Genomic DNA, 23,611 nt, shown 5'->3' with positions numbered 1-23,611 from the left:
TGGTGTTGTATTTATACAGTCCTCATTCTTCTTGATGTTAGAGGTCTGAAAGCTACACACTGTATGGAGGATCAGTGTAAGGTCCATGTAAGGTCCATGTAAGTAAAAAATATGCGGCTCAATATAGTAGAGAGAGAGGGACGAAAGTAATAGGGTGCGATAATCAGAAAGTGAGAGGTTTTGGGAGAATTTTCCCATGTTTTTGAAGCGATATCAATTCATGGCAAAATCAATCTGGTTTTGCGGTGTAAATGATTGCGGCATCAAATTAGATGCGTTCCCCATGAAAACCTGTCTAAAGTTGTTCTTTGAAGTGTAGTCACTTATTTTCATCTTTGATCAACGATTCCAGCTAAGCGATAAAATCACATATATGAATTATTGCTTCACTTCCTGCATGCAGAAAGTAGAAATTAATTGATCTTTATTAAAAATGAATTAAACCAAACAACGGTCTACAGAGGTCAGTGAGTGGAAACCTTTGCAGAAGACTTGAGTTTTCAACCCATGAAATGACAGCAGACAGAGTTGGACGTAAGGGAAGTCAGATGGCTACTTCTAATTACTTATACCAGTGTCTGCATTGACTAATGAAGGTGGAGGAACAAGTTACTTGGCTTTTTCCAAACATGTATTATGGTTGCTTGTTAAGTCTCAAGACCATGTTTTTGTACTTATGAGACAGGTGGCAATGGTCATGCTAAGAGCTAACATAATAAATATTGTTATTTCCGCAAAAACTTACTTTACATAAAACAAATGACGGGATAAAAAGATAAATAATCTTTGCAACTAATAGTGAGTACATACGGTGCGATTTTGCTTGCGATTCGATTGGGATTGAATCAGGATCAAATTGAATGGTACGCAAAATGCATTCGATTTGACTATATAGTACAGATCTATATAAGCAAAAACGAATAGAAAAATAGTGCATATCTCACTGTGTGTACCCTATATTATAGAGGTGAGATATGCACTATTTTTCTATTCGATTTTGCTAATAGAAACAAAATCAAATAGAAAATAGAATGGGCATCGAAAGGTTTTTGCGACATTCGATGCAGATTTAATCCCAATGCGCGCTCCGTGTAGTGTAAATCGAATAAAAGTATAGTTTTGGCAGGCAAGACTATACAGTACAGATCTGTACTATATAGTCAAATGCATTTTGCGTACTATTCGATTCAATCCCTTTTTGATCCAGATTCGATCCCAATCGAATTGGGATCAAATCACAAGCAAAATCACCCCCCCCAGAGGCTTCTAAAGCTGGGTACACACTGAATTGATGTGTACTCGGGTCAACCCATCGGGATCTGGGTACACACTAGAGCGATGTCAATGAAGCACGGAACAATTGCATGTATTACAATGCTAGCGATATCGGAACATTCATGTGTAGCACATGAAATTTATCAGTAGCTGCCTGATGTGCGCCAAATTGAGCTATAGATCACCTGACGTTATATCTGAAGTCATTATTTTATTACCGCATGGCCTTTGAGGACTAGAGTGTACTTTAGTCATCTACAGAAAAAGATTTTTAATTAAAGACAATTCAGCAATGTACAAAGCCCATATGAATAAATGCCATACACATTTAGGGCCCTTCCTGTAGTTATCCTATGTTGTCCTGACTGATCGTTAAGATATACCTTTCCAGCCATGCGGATCATAAGAGACAGACACACGTCTTATAAAGTTCTGTCACATGATTGTGGCTGTTGGATAAACCAGTAAACAAGCTGCACGCATGGCGGATCTATACCACCTGTCTGACTTGGTGGCATCACACCCATTGCAGGGCAATACCAAGCACATAAATAGTTAGAGCTTCAAATTAAAGTTATTATTAGTTCCACCCACTCCCTTTCATAACACAACGCCAATGTATGCATCTGAAACTTACATTTGTAATGAACACATTAATTACTTTAGCAAAGTGATTCAGCAGTGTGACCTTGCTGTCGTTCGCTGTAATTATCGAGAACCAAAATATCACTGACTGCTATAACAGGCCAGACATCTGATAGCACAGCAAACAAGTGTCAGCTAAATGATATGGGATACATCTTATCCTTATGCTGCTAAACAAGTTAGCACGTTCCATAGAGAGAGATTGGGCGTGATGGGAGGCAGAGTGCTGGTACCACTCAGTGTATCTATATAGCTATAGACTTGTGTCCATTAACAAAACTGTATCACACAAGCTGAATGGAGTTTGCTTGCATTATGCTGCAATTGTGGTAAGAGGCTGCTCTTGCTGCTGGAGGTTCAAAGAATTACAGAAGACGCTACTGGCCTCATGTGCTCAGTTAATGTTAATTATACCCCTGTCACATCGCATTTTTAACCGTGGTTATTCCTGAGTCGACCTGGGTCGAGGTGCAATGTGCCAGTACCAAAGTGAATAACCCATGGCGCGCGACACGGGTCTCCCTATGTATAATGGACAGCCCGGGTTAAGTATTAAAAGGTATGACCAGGTTTGGACCCGGGTTCGAAATCCTAGGTCCGACCCCCATTTTCAATGAGAAAGCTGTATTAATGTACAAAGAGTACTGTATGTACTTGCTGCCGTAAGTGCCCCTGTGCGCAAGTGCTAGTGGCTAAGGGGCCGTTGGAACCAATGGGTTCCCTTCTCATACCTGTTTTTTTTAACTAGCCTTAGAAACAAATAAACAAACAGCAGTACTAGAATGGTAACACCCGTGGGCAAAGATCCAAATGTTCCGATATAGCATCAGCATAATATGCAATATACAGATACATGACTACTGTACACCGTCATTGATTTTCTGCATCCAGACTTCATAGTTTCCCGAAATCCAAACTCTCAAAAATGGGAACCAGTATTGCCGCTATGGTATGATAAAAATTCTTGAGTATGTCAGAAATGATTTTGATAAAAAATTCCCTAAAAATAAAAAGGGGATCTGTGTGTTCTATAGGTTCGACATAAAATCCATTTAGGAACTATAATATAACAATGGCACATACAAATCACAATACCATTGTCTTAACAAATACAAAAACAATACTCGAATATCCCAACATCTCAATTTACAGTTTAAGACATGATATAAACATAGGAACAATTTAGGTACAAACAAAAGCTGCGATAATGATTGCTTTTGTCTGCTGCACGATGTTGGCATGAATCTTGATGTGCGACTGCTATTTACCTCCTGCAATAACTTCTCTAATTTTTGCTGCAACTCCAGAAAATATCTTGACGTTATGAGACCTTGGTGGGATTTATCCAGGCAATCTCGAGCCAGCTCCACGATTTGGTGGTGGGTGAAGCTGAGCACGCCATCTGGCAAGGGAAGCACGCTGTCAGGGGAATAGTTGGTGATAATCTCCTGAAGCCGCTCTTCCATCTGAGCCGTGGCCTGCGGAGAAACACAAGTGGAAGGTAAAGTACTTGCTATTCTTCCAGGACATCTTATGCTTTGTAGTCAACATTTGCCATGATTTGCCAAGATGGCAATAATAGATAATACGGAATGATACAATAGTACAGAATCTTTGGGTGCCATATGACTCACTGACAGTCGGGATTCCGAAGGTCGTTTCTCGGACATCGGAATCCCAACTGTCAGGAGCCAAACAGTCTGAATCCTGACTTAAGGACCCCATACATCAGCAATTAATTGTGACAATTTTCAGATATGGAGATGATTGCCACAATTTATTTTAGATGTGTGGGCTCCCCCTTTTGGCAATCCCAATCAAAATCGCCAATCGATTGCTTAATCAGATTTTTAAACATGCTTAATAATCTGGTATTATCTGCGGATCTTTTTTATGTGTGTGGGCATTCCCAATTCATCTTCTTCATCTATTTACATTATGAACAGCTAAAATGACAATCGATTGGGCAATTTCCAGATATGAAGATGCAATCTTTAGATGGAAAAATCTGCCGATCACTGAAATAAATCTGTAATGTGTGGGCAAAGTCAGATAGATTGTAAAATCCATTTATTTGGCCAAAAAATCCCTGGATCTGGAAATCCATTAATTGTGATTGCTGATGTATGGGGCCCATTACACTGGCTATTTTCCCTTGTGGTGGTCCATGACCCCCACAGAGGGAGAAAAGAATAGGTCGCTCACGGAGCCCGCAGCATGGAAAGCGCAGCGAGCCCGCAAGGGGCTTTAATGCCCTCGCCCCCCTGTCGGGATTCCGATGTCAAGTCATATCATGGAAAAAAAACAAAGCACAAGCAAATCATAACAGATTCCGGCTAAGAGCAGCAACAAAATATACCCTAACAGGGAAGGTCTACAATTAATTAATAATGGACCAGTTCATGGAAACAAAGATGTATAGGAGTTGACATGGTTAAAATGTCGTCATTTCTACACCTGCAAAATGTTGACATTGTTATATTGGCAACATTTCCTGGAGGCTTAGGGTTAATGGTGCAGATTCATATGTTTTTTGTTGATGCTGGATTTTTTCACCCATGTGAAAATTTGGCACAGTGATTGAACGGGGCAAGTTGAATTCACCCTAAAAATGGGTGAAAAGTGCAGATATTTTGCCTGGCAAAAAAATTGTCCAGGATTGACTATCCCCCCGATAGTAGTAATGGTACTTGTTTCCTAGCACGGCCACAACGATCATGATCGCGGTCATCGGGGGTAAAATCGGGGCCATCGCGGGCATCGCATGCACTAAAAAATCGGGTGCGATGGGCCAGACGCGATTTCCCCATAGAGAACAATGTTAAATGCCTCAATTTACCCACGATGACCGCAATTTCCCATAGGAAACAATGTTAAATGGGTCAATTTACCCAAATCATCATAGGGAAGAATGGTAAATGGGCCAGAAATCCCAAAAACCCCCCCTGAACATTGACATGGCCCCCCAAAAGTACTATATGCCAACCCGCGATCAACGTGAACCCGAAGCGTGGCGAGCGCAGCGAGCCCGCGAGGGGCGGCGGTACGCGTCCTCCGACCTTTTCATACCCCCACTATCCACGTCGGCGTGGAGTTGAGAATAGAATAGTGTGGCGAGCGCAGCGAGCCCGAAGCATGGCGAGCGCAGCAAGCCCCGCGAGGGGACGCGGATACCTTCACAGTTATACGCGTCCCCTCGCGGGCTTCCCAGGTGTCCATGGCGACGCGGACACCTGTGAAGCCCGCAAAGGGACGCGTTTACCTGTGAAGGTATCCGCGTCCCCTCGCCACGCTTCGGGCTCGGTGGCTCGCTGCGCTCGCCACACTATTCTATTCTCAACTCCACGCCGACGTGGATAGTGGGGGTATGAAAAGGTCGGTCGCGTGCCACTAAAAATTACCCCCGATGGCCGCGATTGTGGCCGTGCTAGGAAACAAGTACCGTAGTGATATTAATGTAAATAAAGGACAATATTTAAAAGGAGTATGCATCCTTGGTCTACAGCAAGTAGGTAAACAAGCATTGGGTCGACACAATCATTAGGTTGACATGGGCAAGGTCAACAGTAAAAAGGTTGACATGGGGTTTTCCACTGGCTTCCTCCCCCCCCCCCCCCCCCGAATGTCGACACAGTCGACATGGACACAGGTTTCACAAGTGCACTGTGTCCCCTCGCTTTGGGCATGGTGCCTAGCTATGTTCGGCACACTATTTTATTCTCCCACCACACCCTAGTGGATGACATGTCGGCTGAAAAAACTGTGAAAAACCCCATGTCGACCTTTTGACTGTCGACATTGCCCATGTAGACCTAATGCTTGTGTCGATCTAATGACCTGTCGACCTAGGCCCATATCGACCTAATGGTGTCAACCATCATGCTGTAGACCTAATGACTGTTTCCCATGTAAAACTGTATTTGCCAACTAGGTGATTCATCGCGCCCTACGGGCGCTCTTCACACCGTCGTAAGGGGCTGCGCCCCCTTAATTTGTGAACGTTTGTATATGAGAAATATGGTTAGAATTGTATGAAAGATGCCCTGTATTGCAACTTAGGTGTCCGCGAATCGCGGGAGGGGGGGTCGCGGAGGGTGCCGCGAATTGCAGGAGGGGGGGTCGCGGGGGGTGCCGCGAATTGCAGGAGGGGGGGTTGTGGGGGGGTGGATGCTGCGAATCGCGGGAGGGGAGGGATTGCAGAGAATCGCGGGAGGGGGGTCGCGGGGTGGGTTGCCGCAAATCGCGGGAGGGGGGTTACGGGGGCGGGGGTTGCGGCAAATCATGGTAGGGGGGATCGCGGGGGGTGTGCCGTGAATCACGGGAGGGGGGGTCACGGGGTGGGGTGCCGAGAATCGCGGGGGGGTGTGTGTGTGCCGTGAATTGCGGGAGTGGGGGTTGCGGGGGGGGTGGGGGGGTGTGACGCGAATCGCCACAAGAAAAAATCAACACAGAAAGGTCAACACATGTAAATGTTGACATAAGTGTGGCACTTTATTGGTGTCCATGTCGACACATGAGAATGAATATGAAAACATTCAAAAAATGAAAAAAAAAAACTTCAAAAACTCATGTCAACCTTTTTCATTGTCGACCATAGCCATGTCAGTGTTTTCCATGTGCAATTTAATTCTGGAGCTGCCGCGAATCGCGGGGGGGTGCCGCGAATTGCGGGAGGGGGGGTCGCGGGGGGTGGGTGCCGGGAATCGCGGGAGGGGGGGTTACGGGGCGGGGGTTGCGGCGAATCATGGGAGGGGGGGTCGCGGGGGTGTGCCGTGAATCACGGGAGGGGGGGTCACGGGGTGGGGTGCCGAGAATCGCGGGGGAGGTGTGTGTGTGTGTGCCGTGAATCGCGGGAGTGGGGGTTGTGGGGAGGGGGGGTGGGGGGGGTGTGACGCAAATCGCCACAAGAAAAAATCAACACAGAAAGGTCAACACATGTAAATGTTGACATAAGTGTGGCACTTCATTGGTGTCCATGTCGACACATGAGAATGAATATGAAAACATTCAAAAAATGAAATAAATCTTCAAAAACTCATGTCAACCTTTTTCATTGTCGACCATAGCCGTGCCAGTGTTTTGCATGTGCCATTTAATCCTGGGGCTGCCGCGAATCACGGGGGGTGCCGCGAATTGCGGGAGGGGGGGGTCGCGGGGTTGGGTGCCGCGAATCGCGGGATGGCGGGGTTCATGGGGGTTCCGGTACGGGGTTGCCGCGAATTGCGGGAGGGGGGGGGGGGTCGCAGGGGGGTGCCGCGAATCGCCGGAGGGGGGGTTGCGGGGGGTGTGACGCGAATCGCCACAAGAAAAAAATCAACACAGAAAGGTCAACACATGTAAATGTTGACATAAGTGTGGCACTTCATTGGTGTCCATGTCGACACATGAGAATGAATATGAAAATATTCAAAAAATGACAAAAAAACTTCAAAAACTCATGTCAACCTTTTTCATTGTCGACCATAGCCATGTCAGTGTTTTCCATGTGCAATTTAATTCTGGAGCTGCCGCGAATCACTGGGGGGTGCCGCGAATTGCGGGAGGGGGGGTCGCGGGGGTGGGTGTCACGAATCGCGGGAGGGCGGGGTTCACAGGGGTTCCGGTGGGGGGTTGCCGCGAATTGCGGGAGGTGGGGGGTCACGGGGGGTGCCGCGAATCGCGGGAGGGGGGGTTGCGGGGGGGTGTGACGCGAATCGCCACAAGAAAAAATCAACACAGAAAGGTCAACACATGTAAATGTTGACATAAGTGTGCCACTTCATTGGTGTCCATGTCGACACATGACAATGAATATGAAAAAATTAAAAAAATTAAAAATAAATCTTCAAAAACTGATGTCAACCTTTTTCATTGTCGACCATAGCCATGTCAGTGTTTTGCATGTGCCATTTAATCCTGGGGCTGCTGCGAATTGCGGGGGGGGAGGGGTGCCGCGAATTGCGGGAGGGGGGTCGCAGGGGCGGTGCCGCCAATCGTGCAAGGGGGGGTCGCGGGGGGGTTCTTTTTGCCGCGAATCGCGGGGGGGAGGTCGCGGGGGGGGTGTTTTTTCCGCGAATCGGGGGGGGGTCGCGGGGTGGTGGTTATGCCGCGAATTGCGGGAGGGGTCGTGGGGGGGTTCTTTTTGCAGCGAATCGCGGGAGGGGGGGTCGCGGGGGTGTTTTTGCTGCGAATCGCGGTAGGGGGGGTCGCGGGGGAGCGGGTGTTTTTGCCGCGAATCGCGGGAGGGCGCGCGGGGGTGGGGGAGGTTTTGCCGCAAATCGCGGGAGGGGGGCGCTCACCTGGTGGCTGTGGAGTAGCAGTTCTGGGCAACATGGGAAGGCAGTGGGTGTCTGGCACTGTCTGTGGGCTCACTGGGCTGGTTCTCTGTCACATACCTCCCAACATGACCCTCTCCAGGAGGGACACAATGCTCTGTTTCTAGACTTCCCCTTAATGTATGATTGCCATCACCTGTTTTAAACAGGTTAATTTCTCAGAAAGGTGTTCAGCACAGATGAAGGCAATCACACATTAAGAGGAAAGTCCAGGAACAGAGCGTTATAGACACAGACACCCACTTTGAGTGACAGATGTAGCCAAATATATAGGAGATAGGATTGTTGCTTGACCATGCTCAATTTACATTTAAAACCGGTTTCTAAATCCTCTGTAAAATAGGTCTTTGGTATTTTTTTGGGAGGATTAGGGGGACATGGTGTAGACAAAGGTTGTGCTACCTATTATTTTCTCTTTATGTTTTAACAATAGCCATAGTTGTCCCAAGTATTCATGAATTATATGACTGTATGAGTCACCCCAGCAACTTCTGGGAAAGTCCAAGGCTTTATCACAAAACATCTCGTCACCTGTCCTCCAACACGTAGTAATTGACATAAAACAGATTCACTCGTGGATTCCAGTTAGTGTCCGTGTCCTTTTGTTCAAGGGTACACAATCCATTAAGCCTATAGATTTACTGTATTGTGTTCGTGTATCATCCGTTTACTGTATGTGTAACATTATGGAAATACGTAGACTTCATTACGCCACCTTAACACAATACAGAGCTGCTTCTACAGTACTACTGCAGAGGAACGCTACCCCTAGGAACGCGGACACACCAGGAAACACAACAGCGGGGAGTGCAGAAAATTACCTTCGGGAATCTTTCTTTGTACACATGGTTCATCATGATTATTTCATGGTCACAGCATGCCGGTGTACGTCCAGGGCTGCAAGCACAGAAAATCCTCTCTTAATTTACTTGGTATTAAAAGCAGTTCAAAGATCAACACAATTACTTCTATGAATAGAACACTTTGCAGCACATTTATGAGAAGCAGGCGAATGGTACATACTGTACAACCAAAGAAACAGAAAAACTGAAAAATAAACCTAAAAGCATATTAAATTCAAATACTGCGTTAGGAATTCCCACATTCCCGGACCTCCTACTGGCAGGGGCCCGCAACATTTTCAGACTTCGATCATTTGTGTTCTGAAGTTTCAGTTTTAATATTTATCCATTTGCTAACTTGTCAAGTAATAAAAGTTTAAACTCAGCTGGACGAACACTTTTAATTTGAAATCTCCAAGAATCGAGGACATCGGTATATGTACAGGATACAGCAATTTATTTTTAAAATGTTAATAATTTACTAATTTTGAGTATAAAAAAAAAAATTGAAATACAATTTAAATGCATTTATTATGTGTTTTTTTTGGTACTTGTGTATTATCACGGCGCCCAAGATTTCCATTGTAGGGCATCGTATTGATCAGATCGGATCGCATGTGATTCGATCCGATTTTTTATTGTACAGGCACCCTGGTGGGTGATTACTATGTTAAATGCACCCCCATTGCTAACGCCATCCCAACTATCAATGCCAACCCAAAGCGTGGCGAGCGGTACGCGTCCTCTGACCTTTTCATACCCCCACTATCCACGTCGGCGTGGACTTGACTGTAGATAGTGTGGCGAGCGCAGCGAGCCACCAAGCCCGAAGCGTGGCGAGCGCATTACTTCAGCTCGCCTCGCTGCGCTCGCCACACTATCTAAAATCAACTCCACGCCGACGTGGATAGTGGGGGTATGAAAAGGTCAGAGGACGCGTACCGCTGCACTCGCCACGCTTCGGGTTGGCGTTGATAGTGGGGGTGGCGTTAACAATGGGGGTGCATTTAACATAGTAATCACCCATCAGGGTGCTTGTACAATGAAAAATTGCATCGCATGCCATTTTAATGGCATGCGATGCAATATTTTATTGTACAGTGCGGGTCTTTGGACCTGAAAATCGGGTCCCATCGCATCGCATACCTTAATTAGTGGTATGCAATGGTATGTGATGGGCGCCATGATAATACACAAGTACCTTTTTTTTTTCTTTTTAAAGAAAGGGGCCTCTAAATTTAGGTTTCCCTGGGCTTTCACGAACCTCAGATATTTACTCATATTGTGCAACAAGGTCTGTGTAAGCCCCAAAGTATACCTGTCTAGATCAGTGATGGTTAACCTTGACACTCCAGCTGTTGTTAAAGTACACATCCCAGCATGCCCTATATCAGTTTCAGCAACAGTAAAACTTTAGCAGGGCATGCTGGTATGTGTAGTTCAACAACAGCTGGAGTGTCAAGGTTAACCGTCACTGGGCTAGATGCTAACTCTGTTCTCATCTTAACCTTTTGAGTGCCATGTGAATTTGTCAAAATAGGTGTGAAAATTGGCAAGCAAACATTTTATTCATCATAATGACCTCTAATGTTTATCTTATACATAGAAAATATCATCTTTTTTTATCCATCTTTTTTAAGCATTTGAATTTATATGACAAATGTGAGTGAAGCTGACATTTCTTTAGTGGTTATTTTGAACCTCTCTCAAATTGATGTATGCACTTGCTGATGCCTGCCCATAACACCCCCCCCCCAGCACGCGCGCGGGTCTCGGACAATGCCAATATTGGTAGCGGGGGGCATCGGTAAGTGGCAGGTGTGTATGAATCAGCCTTATACTATTATACATCGTGGATGGGTCGGAATGTCTGTGAATGATGTAATTCACAGAAATATTGCGTCGGTCTTCAGCACAGCATCAAGCTGTGTGTATGGGTGGTCCCTACACCTGCTGCAAAGGCCGCCGGTCACTGACAGCCCAACTGGGCCAACACAGTTGGGAAATGGCACAACACATTAGGCCAACGATCTGTAAGTTTGTATGCACATACTGATTATCTCATGTGTCAGCGGACCAGCCGGATGGCTGATCCATCGGCTTAGTATGTACCTAGCTCAAGAAAACCAGCTTAAAGCTACTTTTTGAAATGAAAAGTAAAAATATATATTTAAGAACCTTTTATACTTAGTCTGATGGCTATGGATGTGTATCATTAGACATCAGTCAATAGGTCGACCACTATGGGTCGACACATGCATAAAAGGTTGTTAGGCTTTAGGTTGACACAAAAAGGTTGACATGAAAATGGCAGACATGAGGTTTTTTTTGCTTTTTTGGGGGTATCTATGTCAGAATCCGCCGATAAGGACACCATATAAGTGTACCGCTGCCCTCGCTATGCTTTGGTACCGTTATAATCTAAATCTATGCCCACTTGGATCGTTAAGTAAGTTAGTTCAAAAATACAAATCGTGAAAAATTCATGACGCTCTTTTCCTGTGTCGACAATGTCAACATTGTGCTTGTGTTAAACTTTTGTCAATTTCGACATATTACTGTTGACCGATCGACCGGATCCCGATGGCTATAGGTCAGAAAAATGATTGCAACATTTTATCTAAGTTCGAATGACAATAATAAGTTGAATGAAAAAAATTAGTTCTAAAAATCCATATAATAGAGTGATTTACTGTAGATCGAGCCTGTAGTAAAATCTGGACATCTGACAAACACAACCGAAACATAAACAGCAGCCTCCCTGCTGACTGTCCAGCCTGCCGATGACATCTTTCATATCACACATACCATTTACACTCATTTATCATTTCCAAGCTTTGGACACAGGGAGACAGTGACAAGTATTAAGCATCGATGTGATCTAGAAGCATAACCAAGAGTCTTATGTACTTTCATATTAAAGCGCTTAATCTCTAAACCATTTTAATTTTGTAGTTTGCGCATTTACCTGATCACTGGTCTTATAAGAAAGTCCAATTCTAACTACTATCCTATAAATGTCACTTGATGGCTTTTCCCAAGCACTTAAATACAAGGTTTGCTGGCTTTACTGCTAATGCGGTTATTGATCTCCAACAGATTTAAACGAGAAAATCAAGTCTGCATTTAACAAAAAGTACAAAAAAGAAATAAGGATAAATAATAGAGGGAGGTGGAGAAGAACCCAGGATGCCTTAATGAGGGCTCTTGTGCTTGTTGAGATTCTGAAACAGAACAGTTTGAAAGCAGTTGATAATCTGGCATTGCACATGTTTTATATATCAGACGCGTTCCACCAGTATATTGTTTTGCTTATAGCTGGATGATCCATTAGGCAAACTAGTCTCCTGTCTGTGGCCAATGGGCAACTACGTGCCCGGATTACTCCTTATTTATTTAATATTTTGTATTTCGTTTTTTCTTTAGGGAACCCATGTGTTCGTAAATCACTAAACTATATGGAATTTTATAACTATTTATTCATTAACCTTTTTAATCTAGCTAAAAATTGTAAGAATTGTGTCACACGGGCTACTTGTAGCCAATAACCTATGTACAGTACATTTCTTTGGAAGAATAAAATTAGCTTGGGCTATCACATCACCTGTACAATATTCACCCTATGCATTTTGTCTCAAAGGCCAATACGGTACACAGGATGGTGGGCACTACTCTCCATTTGAGGACTGAGACACATTCCTTTATACTCGAACATTGCATGTGTGACATTAACTAGGTGACATCACTGTAAAGCGCTCACAGCATCTCAAGGACATTTAAAAGACCTTAATTTACAGACAAGTGTATAAGGAGGACATTTGTTTTAAAGTACTGATACAAAGAATTTTCTTCCATGTCTTCTCTGAATCAAGAACATTCCTTAGTGGGGTATATGAAAGATTCACTTAAATAGGACGCATTACCATAACAAATCTGCAAGGATATTGGTTGTTCGTATCGTTGTAGATCCCAGGCTGACTCTGGCTGGAGTAGCACATTACCAAAAGTGATGACTATAAGAATAACAATATAAGAACTAGCCGTCTATAGCGCTTGAGAAGGTGCTTTTGGTTCGTACGTCTCTTAATAGCTAGTCTTCACCAACAGAAACCTTAGCAGCTCACAAATACCATTTTTCTGTAATGATAGAGACTAAAACCTCTATTTCTTATTAAGCCATTTAAATCATTTGTATTCACAGGTTGATTATTTTATGATCAAATTTTGTGTTTTGTACAAGAGTGAATTTAATTTAGATTTTTTTTTTCCATGACAGCAGCAAACATCACACACCTGAGACTTCTGGAGCGAGGGCGCAGTGGCGTATTCCGGCATCTGTCATCACTGGCAATGCTCTCCGTGCAGAAATGTTTGGACAAAAAATGTAGTTCATCAGGTGTTGGTTGATATGGTAACTGGTGCAACTTCTCCTGGGAGGAACAGGATGACTGCGGAGTACAGGCGAGAATATTAAGTTATGCATGCAATAAAGCATTTTACGTCAAATCACTACTTGTCATGAATATAAAGAAAAGACTGTTACATTTAAATTGAGTGTATACTTAACAAGATATGTCCATCATCCACTCTTTCATTCTTCTCGCCATATTGCCTTGTTAGGAGGCAGGTGTTTCTTACTATGTAGGCAGTGTTTGATGGAGAGTATGTTACTGCCTACAGCCCAGTACATACTCTATCGTTAACTAGATTGTCCATGTTGCCGGTCGCAGCTTGGTCTATATAGTTAACGATACAGGTTGTGCCATGGGTGGACGATATTGTGCATACACACTGGGTGATATCATCCATTGATATCACCCGCGGCCACTGAGCATGCAAGTTGTTGGCGAAGTAGCCAAAATTGACTGGCAAGGGCCCTTCTGAGTGATATCTTTAAAAAAAAATCAGTGTTGTGTCTATGGGGCATTAAGAACACAGGGGTAGATTTATTAAGCTCGGTGATGTGATAAAGTGTCTGGTTTTTATCACCGACTAATCAGCTCCTACCTGTCATTTTTCAAACCGAGCCTGTAACTTCACAGTTAGGAGCTGATTGTCCGGTGATTAAAAAAAAAAGACACTGTCACTTCACTGAGCTTAATAAATCGGCCCCATTGTGAGCATCGGTTGACTCAAACACAGGGGTAGGAGATCACAAATCAAATCCATGCACAATTAAATTTTTGACCAAGAGACAGGAGGTGCTTCTGAATGGGGAGGTAACATTTTTTTGCAGAGCTGTAGTGGCAATCTTACGGTACCACAAAACAATTTATTTACCTCCATGGTACTGCAAGTATCTAACATTTTGGGGTTAGGTGGCCCTATCTTCTGAAGAGCAAGTGCACCAACAGGTGGGTATGAAACCATTTCATAGATGCTCTTGAGATGTCATTGCTGATTTTGAATAGACTACTAAAATTAGTACCGATCAGCATCAAAGGTTGTTTATTGTTTATACGACAGCATCTGTCTCCAGAGTAAGAGAATCATGGCTACAAAGCACAAATGTCTATTTCAGATTGTAGAAATCTCTCTTTTAAATGTCAGGCCGGAAGGTTAGTGGAAGGAGAATATAAAATGGATGATATCAGCAATGTGTGCATATATATATATTATTATTATTTTTGACATATAGAATGAGATTGGACAATGACAAATCATTACTGGCTGGTCCTCTACTGAATACCCAAATTTCAATACAGCCTCCAAAAACAAGATTGTAAGATGGAACATGAAACAGAAAAGGTGAAAGACCTCAACTAAGTAAGAACACACAGTGCGACATGAACATGGAATTCACCATTGCCGTATTTCCGTAACTTGGCGAACCAATTTATTTTTAAGTATTTAACTTGGGGAAAAAATGATTCACTTCTTGAAAGTGCTATGAATAGGATTTTCGACCTACTGTACATAAAGGACTTTAAATAGCAGGCATATAAGAGCGTGGCTACCTATCTTGTGTTCAGTATGAATATACATGCGAGCGAATGCGGGTTAGCCTATGAATAGAAAAAGAAAGTAACAGAAACACTTTGTAGTTAAAATACACAAAGAATGAACAATCTTATTTGACATTTCATCAACAACGCTAACCCTCGGTCCAGGGGCGGAAGTATGTATGTATGCCAATAATGACTGCTCATGTATTGATTACATATGTCTGTTCAAAATACATCCATATTCCTTCCAGTTCACAATGTTTTACAAATGTATTAAAATATATGACTCTACAGATCTTATTGTATAAAATACAATCAAATATTTGCCAATATTTTTCCATGACAATAGATAAAAAAAAATATATATATATATACATATACATACACACACACACACACATATATATATATATATATATATATATATATATATATAATGAGATTGGACAATGACAAATCCTTATTGGCTGGTACACTACACAAAAAAAAACAAATCTCAATACATCCTCTAAATACAGGATTGTAAGATGGAACATGAAAAAGAAAGGGTGAAAGACCTCAACTAAGTAAGAACACGCAATCCACACAGTGCGACATGAACATGGAATTCACCACTGCTGTATGCTGATTTATGTGAGTGCCAAACATTCTGCTACTGTATATAGATGTGTGTGTGTGCATACCCTCCAACATCTGAAGGGCAGAAATCGGTACACATTTAGAAAGGGGGTGTGGCCACATGTAAAAGGGGCGTGGTCATGGTTAAATGGGGGCGTGGTCATGCCTCCTTTCCAAATGTGTACTGGGCTTTTTTTTTTTTTTATAAGGGGATACTCTTAACTTTTCGAGCACTTTAAGTGCTGTTGGGGCAAATTCCTTTAATGTGTCGTGCTGCAGCTCAGTCTTATGACGTGATGGCTGCTGGCATATTAAATAATGAATTTATTTTCAATGTTCTGCCTACAATAACTTATGAATAATCTTTTTTTTTACATTCTAGATTATTCATAAAATTGTAGGCAGAAGATTGAAAATAAATGCATTATTTAATATGCCAGCAGCCATCACATGTCATAAGACTGAGCTGCAGCACGTAACAAGAAGTGAGAATGAGAAGAGATTTATTTCAATTAAAGTTTAACCTACAGTATGTGCTAGTCCAGCCTCCGGCCGCCGCTGGCTGCACCTGATGACCCGGGTCCCGGGGCCACTGTATTCCACGCTGTGAGATAGCTGAAGCAGCTGCCAGCTATCTCTTCGCGCCCGGAGCCCTGTGTCCTGTCCCCTGTGTGCGACGCGTCATGACGCGCCGCGGCCACACACACACGCTGGTCCGCCGGGAGTCCTCACTCCTCACTCAGCCTAAAGCAGCTATCTCTGCTGCACTTCGCGCTTGGCAAGCCTGGGTGAGTCGGGTGCTTGGCGCACCACTGACAGCCTGGGGGAGTCGGCTAAGGGCACTCAAAAACCGGTACATTCGGTACAGGTTTTATTTGCCGGTACAGACCGTTAAAAAACGGTACTGTACCGACAAATCCGGTACAGTTGGAGGGTATGTGTGTGTGTGAGGTGGCAGGGGGAGCCAGTACCACAGGGTTGTGGCAGATTCCATGCGATCGGTCCGTCCACATGGAATATGCAGAAACCGTCCCTCAGAAAATGGCGGGAGCCTTGAAGGGGACAGATGTTAGAGATCCCTTTTGACCTTTAGCGTTTATCAGGGGAGAGCCGGATCCCTGTGAAAACCTACCCCTTCTTAGCAACGAGCATGTAACCCCTGGCAAGGAACATGTAACCCCGTCAATGAAAATGTAACCACTGGTAGTGAGTAAGAAACCCTGGGAACAAGCAAAAGCCCCTGACAATGAGTATATGACCTCTGGCAATGAGCATGAAACACCTGGAATTGAGCAAGAATCCCATGACACTAAGCACGTAATCCTTGGCAAAAAGCATGTAGGTATAAAAATTATTATTATTGTATGGGCGACATTTTTGGGCCGATCCAGTTAGGTCCCCAAAAAAGTGTACCGTTATCTCAAGAATATAAAGAAGTCCCTTAAAAAAATCACAGACATGTATTTTCGTGGCCGCGATCATGGGGGGGGGGGGGGGGGGGGGGGGAAGCTAGTTTTCAGGGAATTGGTTACAACAAAATCCATGTTGAGTGCTCGCATAATTCCAGTGCGTCCTAATCCAAAGCAGCCAGTAATAAATAGGCATTATTGGATGCTTTAGTTTAAATCTTGTTTAGCGCATTGAGGTTAATATATTATTATTTTATACTGTATATACCATGTGTATATATGAGATATATGTGTGTGTACATTCACAATATTATTTTGGGTTTCTTATGGTGTGTACACTCTCCATTTACAACAACAAAATCCTCAATCATAGTACTGTCAATTATATAGACCCATCTACAATACCATTTGTGTAGAGTCTTACACACTAGCAGCTCTATATTGATAATGGAAAAAAAAAAAGAGATGAATGATTTTCAAAAGGTTGTTTGGTATAATGGGACTGACCTGGACTTCACTGCAGTAAACACATGATCCTCATCGGAGCACACTACATATACACGTGTTTATCAGATACCTTTGTTTGGCTGGTGGCAGAGTTCATTGCAAGGAGCGAGCTACCCCTGATTGCTTATATATTACTAGGAGACTCTCTGCCTCTACATCAAACATTTTATTACTATATAGGCAGCCTATGTTGACAGTTCCTGATTAGCTACCGTATTTGATTGTCAAAAACAAATCTCCCTTCCTGGTATCAGGACATCTCAAGGATCTGAAGTCCTTGAAACTGAAGTGGGTATCAAGACCTTTACAAATGGGAATTGGAAAGAGGCAGCTGAGTATTGAGCCCCACATATAATAAAATGAGAACAGCCCACACTGGCGTGCATACCTGTTTTCATGTATACTAGAAGGGTGATTAACGTAAGCTCTCACGAGCAGGGCCTTATTCCTCTTCGATGACGCCAAATGCCATAAGTTTCCTGCCATCTTAATTATTAATTCAGTATGGTCTGCTAATGCAGATATATTTATGTACACTGTACTTGTCCTGGATTGTCTTCACCTGTTACGGTGCCCATACACGGAACGATGTTCTCCATACCTTTTGTACTAGATCGCATCGCATCTAGTACGAAAAGCATGCAATGTGCTACATTAGTAGCCGTTTCCTCTCTTGCTTATTTATATACTCTTTATTTGCGGATCCCTTGTGACAAGATATAAATAAAGGATGATAACAATAATAATAGGTATAGATTTCATACATAATTAGGCCTTGGCAATAAAGAGGGTTTACAATGTGTTCTAAGGGGTCGATCCTATTAGATGCGGATGATTCGAAATTGCAAATCATCACAACACCATGCACACTTTACGGCGGACTGAATTTGCTTAAAAGTGCTCGCGAAGGGTGCAAGATCGGCTTAATTCGGGTGCCGTTTTCAACATTTAAAAGGCACCCGAATACCACCTCGGACCCTTTGGCGCTAATAGGATCGACCCTGATAGGAGGGCTGTCAACAGTTTAATGTACATCTTGTATTCTGTTTGTAAATAAGACTTTCCTGATCACATTACTTTTTCTATACTATTTATTTATTCTAGAACTGGACCAGCGGTGGTTCCTTCCTCACTGAAGCAGGGGAGCTGCTGCTGCTGGCCGCGCTGCCGGCAACTTTTCAACGCCAACTCTCACTACTGCTCCCGTTCGTGGTTCCGGTGCCTGTTCAGTGCAGATGACAGGCTCCGAGACCAGTGCATGTGCAGTATTGGCAATGGTACTGCGCCTTCCGAGTAACCCCAGTTTCTATGGGCTGTATTGGTTGCAGCCAATAGAAGCCAAATTGGGCTGCAAAGCAGAGTGACTTTCTATGGGTTTGGCAGGTCAGACTTCCAATAGTCCCTTTGAACCAGTCTGAGTCTCCCAGGCTGCATCTGATTTTACTTGGGCTGAGCACACTGGCAGATTTTAACTGGGGGGGGGGGGGATAGGCAGCTCTGCATCCCATAGGTAAAAACCGCCACTGGACAGAACTGTACTAGACCTACAGAGTAATGCTTTAAGTCCCAGCCTCCTCTACATTTTAGTTTGCACAAGGTTGACTTAACCTGCAGTAGTTTCATTTCTATAATTGTTTTTATTAGCATTTCGCAACATTCAGGAAGAGTAGGGGTGCATGTGGCTCTGTTATACAGTAATTAGCTGTTTCTCTAAGGATTTCAACAAACAAGACTGAAAAGCTAAGTTGTGAAAGAAATATCCCAGACAAGTCCCAACACTGTCACAAGGAACAAAGATCACCAGCTAAAGGGAGTGTCAATAGCCTGATGCAATTTGCAGGGGAGTTTATGCCCGAGATCTTTAAGGGTGCGTACACAATAGATGATAAATTTAACGATATGTGCATGATATAAGACCATCGATAAGATATTTAGGTACATATCTGTATGAAAACACGAGTATTACGTCTTAGTGCTACTTACGGTTGCAGTCTTGGGGGGGGTATTCAATCTGGGATTCCTATTGTCGGAAAGTCCCCGACATTCGGAATCCCGGGCCATTCTTGTTCCGTTCCACTGTAACTCGGAATTCAATTTTCCGGCTGTCGAGTGTCAGAAACTCGGTGAAAAGAGTTGCAGATTGTCAAAAAAAACAACGTGATTTTGACAATCCACGTCTGTTTCCAACAAAAGAGATCCCACCTGTTTTACGGTCGGATCTGTTTTGTTGGAAACTGTCTACATTGCTGGCGGTAATGGCAGCATTAAAGCGAGGGCCGCTATTTCCGCCGGCAGAAATAGCGACCTGGATTAAATACCGCCCTTTGAACGTGTCACCTATGGGTTTCCCTTAAACCATACCTCCCAACTTCTTTGCTTCATAAATAGGGACACTCGCGCAAAGGGGGTGGGGTGTATGCAAATGAGGGTGCGGCTTATGCTAATTAGCCGCGACCTCATTTTCATACGAGAATAGACGCTGTGCGCATGCGCACAGCGTCTATTCTATTAGATTGGGGGGTCTCCCAACTGCCACCCCCCGCAGCGGGACAATGCCTGCCGCGGGTGGAACAGCGGGACAGGACCCGAAAATCGGGACTGTCCCGCTGTAATCGTGACAGTTGGGAGGTATGCTTAAACCGTGATAGATAGTGGATTCAAAAGAGTGATTCCATCCCTATAGGCTCCAAATTCTGACCTGGGTAAGATCATCCCTATTTTTATCTATATTGGTGGATTTTACTCACTCTCTCATGTTATTTGTTTGTCATGTTAGTGCAGTGGTTCCCAAACTGTGTGCCGTGGCTCCCTGGGGTGCTTCGGGACACTTGCAGGGGTGCCGCAGGTTGGTGGTCCAGGACCAAAGCAAATAATTTATGGTTAAGTATTTATGGGTAAAACCAGTGTTGGTGGGTGCCAATCATAAAATATGTGTAAAAACAGAAGCAAATGCTGCCATTTAACATATAACTGAACCTAAGAAGCACATATAAACACAATCTACTTGATTTTAGATTTTTTTTTTTCTGGGCCTAGGGGTGCCGTGGACAAATTCTGATACTCTAGGGTGCCGTGATTCAAAAAAGATTGGAAACCCCTGTGTTAGTGTCATTTTGATATTTTATTAAAGATTCCTTGGATTCCACAGAACGCCTGTGTGTTGTCACCGAAACACTCTTTTGTATCCACTATTTTGCTTCATATCGTCTAACACGCACTATGAGCCTAATTCAGACTGGATTGCAAAGCAAATTTTATCTCTAATGGACAAAAACCATGTGCACTGCAGGTGGGGAAAATGTAACTTGTGCAGGGATAGATTTGTGTGAGTTATTTTGTTTCTGTGCAGGGTAAATACTGGCTGCTTTATTATTACAAAGCAATTTACATTTCAGAATGAACAGACTTTCTCTGCACATGTTACATTTGCCCCACCTGCAGTGCACATGGATTTGTCTATTAGAGAACAATCCAATCTGAATTAGGCCCTATATTGTTAACAATGCACACTGCCGCGGGTAGTAAGAGAAGTCCTCCACTGTCTGCACGTGGCTAGCGACAGCCACGCTGTGGAATGCAACTTTTCAAACACAGCCAGTAACATGTCAGTTAGGAGCTGATTGGCTTGGACAGTATAAAGCTGGGTACACACTTTGTGATCACTCAGCTGATCGGGTAAATGCTACTGAGCGGCTGAGTAGTGTGCATCCAGCTGGAACCCTGAGAGCCCCCATACACACTGCGTGGGCTATAGCTAAGTGTGTACGGGCTTCTATGGTATTGGTAAATAAATATTTAATGGCGCATTAGACCTCCCTTCCCAAAAATTGTGGGAACCCTTTAAGCCACTTGCTATTAACACTCCTGTAACGGTCCTGAATACACACCTATACAAACATCCAATATTGGGTGAACGGCGCAACAATTGTATAGAGATGTACCAAGCCTAACTTGTGCATCAAAGGGCAGGATAGCATGTGACCTAGGGCAGTGGTGTGGTGTGATGTGAGGAGGAGAAAGGAGGCAGGTGGAAGCTGCTATAAGGTAAATGATCGAAACAGCATGGTCCTCCTACAGCACAGAGTAGCAATGACAAAGACTAAGGTGTAAACATGAAACACAGGTCATACTGTACATCCGTTGTGATGAAAACGGATACTAGGTTGTCAACCCTGCATGACCTTGCAAAACAGATCATCCTTAATCTTCAGTCTGGCTTTGTAAGAGACACCACCTATGGAGGTGGCACACCCTAACCCAGCATTTCAACATTTTCTTCTGTCATTTCACAAGCACCAGTGTTCTGTCAGATGATCTTCCGCTGACTTCACTGACCTTGGGATGAGTCTTCCCTGGCCTAAGGCTAGATACTTTCAGCACCTGTACCAGCAGCAGTGTGGAACACTTTTATAACTAATAACAATTTAAACTTTGAGTTTTATGCTGTTTAAGGCTGATTTCTATGAAATATACCCCCAATTAACATGTTTGTAGCATAATTCCCAATTGAACTTATTTTACAAACCAATATTAAGCACATATATGTTAATGGATGTAATTCACTAAGCAAATGTGATAGATCACACTGGGGGACCAGTCAGAATCTGCAAACAATATGACGAGGGCTTTGATTGGTCCTACAAGCGCCCCCTCTCTGTAATCATTTGAAAATGCACAGCTGAATGGATGCAACATGCCAGTATTACTGTACTGCAGCGGGATATGGTCATTGGGTCACCAGCATGATGTAGACAAGCATGGCAAGCCTAGCGAGCCATTTGAGGGGACGCGGTGCTACGTTTTAGTGTTTATGTTGACTGTGTTGCCGGTAAAAAATAAAAATAAAAAACATGTCGACTTTTTCAATGTTGACCTTACCGATGTCCACTTAATGTCCCTGTCAACCTAAAGTCATGTCGACCATAATGCTTGTCGACCTAATGGGATGCGGTCATTTGGTCTACAGCATGATGGTAGACAGTCATTAGGTCAACACCATTAGATCGACATGGGAAAAGGTTGACATTGGTCTAGGTCAACATGGTTCTAGGTCGAAAGGTCATTAGTTCGACAGGTCGTTAGTCCGACAGGTCATTAGGTCGACAGTCAAAAGGTCAACATGGGGTTTTTCACTGTTTTTTGAGCCGACATGTGCCAACAGGCGGTATTTCATGCCCTACCATCCACTAGGGCATGGCAGGAGAATAAAATAGTGTCCCCAATGCATTGCGAGCGCAGCGAGCGATGCGAGGGGATAAGGTGCACTTTAAACTGTGTCCATGTCGACTGTGTTGACATTCAGGTAAAAAAACCTGTCAATGTCAATCTTTTGACTGTCGACCTAGACATTGTCGAACTACTGGTAATGACCTGTCGAACTAATGACCTTTTCACCTAGAACCATGTTAACCTTTTCACATGTCGACCTAGACCCATGTCGACCTAGACCCATGTCGACCTAGACCCATGTCGACCTAGACCCATGTCGACCTAGACCCATGTCGACCTAATGGTGTCGAACTAATGACTGTCAACCATCATGCTGTAGACCAAATGATCCCATACCCACTGCAGCAGCCCCAGGCAAAATGGCTGCACTAAGGCTAGGGGAACGGACGAGGCTAGTGGAAGGAATATGGGTGTTAAAATGTAAGGTGTAAATGATAGCACAGCTTTAATGCAAAACAGAAATGAACTATTGGAACTTGTTAGCAAGGGAAATATAAACTGTATAGTGTTTAAAACAAACAAATTAACAGTGTTTCAGAATTGTGTCCAAGAACAATGAAGAAAGGTTAAAAAAAAAAAAAAAAAAACATGATAATTGCAGCACTGTGAAATGGAGAACGATATCATCCATTATATCCCCTTCCCGTACATTAAACCTAAATCATTAAGAAGGTAAGTGAGCAGTTTAAAAGGACATCCAAGCCCCAGCTATTGCAGAACGGATCAACAGCTGCAGAGGTGTTTTTGTAGTACAGGGATGAAGTTATGAAACAGTCAAAGCCAGGGACTGCAGATAGCAGTGATAGGCTGCACATTCACGTTTACAA

General features: G+C 43.6%; 1 protein-coding gene across 9 annotated transcripts in view; it reads right to left on the bottom strand.

Moving 5' to 3' along the window:
- MAST4 (microtubule associated serine/threonine kinase family member 4) overlaps positions 1–23,611 on the bottom strand; it is a 510,888-nt gene that overhangs the window by 61,536 nt on the left and 425,741 nt on the right. For all 9 annotated transcript variants that reach the window (XM_083152444.1, XM_083152461.1, XM_083152453.1 and 6 more), the window contains 3 exons: positions 13,370–13,524; positions 9,056–9,131; positions 3,189–3,398 (listed from right to left, as the gene is read on the bottom strand). In XM_083152444.1, coding sequence (XP_083008570.1) covers positions 3,189–3,398; positions 9,056–9,131; positions 13,370–13,524 — 441 coding nt within the window. The remainder of the gene's footprint in view (positions 1–3,188; positions 3,399–9,055; positions 9,132–13,369; positions 13,525–23,611) is intronic.

Source organism: Crinia signifera, chromosome 1, assembly GCF_055691185.1.
Source record: "Crinia signifera chromosome 1, ASM5569118v1, whole genome shotgun sequence".
NCBI lineage: Eukaryota > Metazoa > Chordata > Amphibia > Anura > Myobatrachidae > Crinia > Crinia signifera.
The sequence above is the reverse complement of the archived record's forward strand: the minus strand, read 5'-3'. Positions and strand labels throughout refer to the sequence as shown.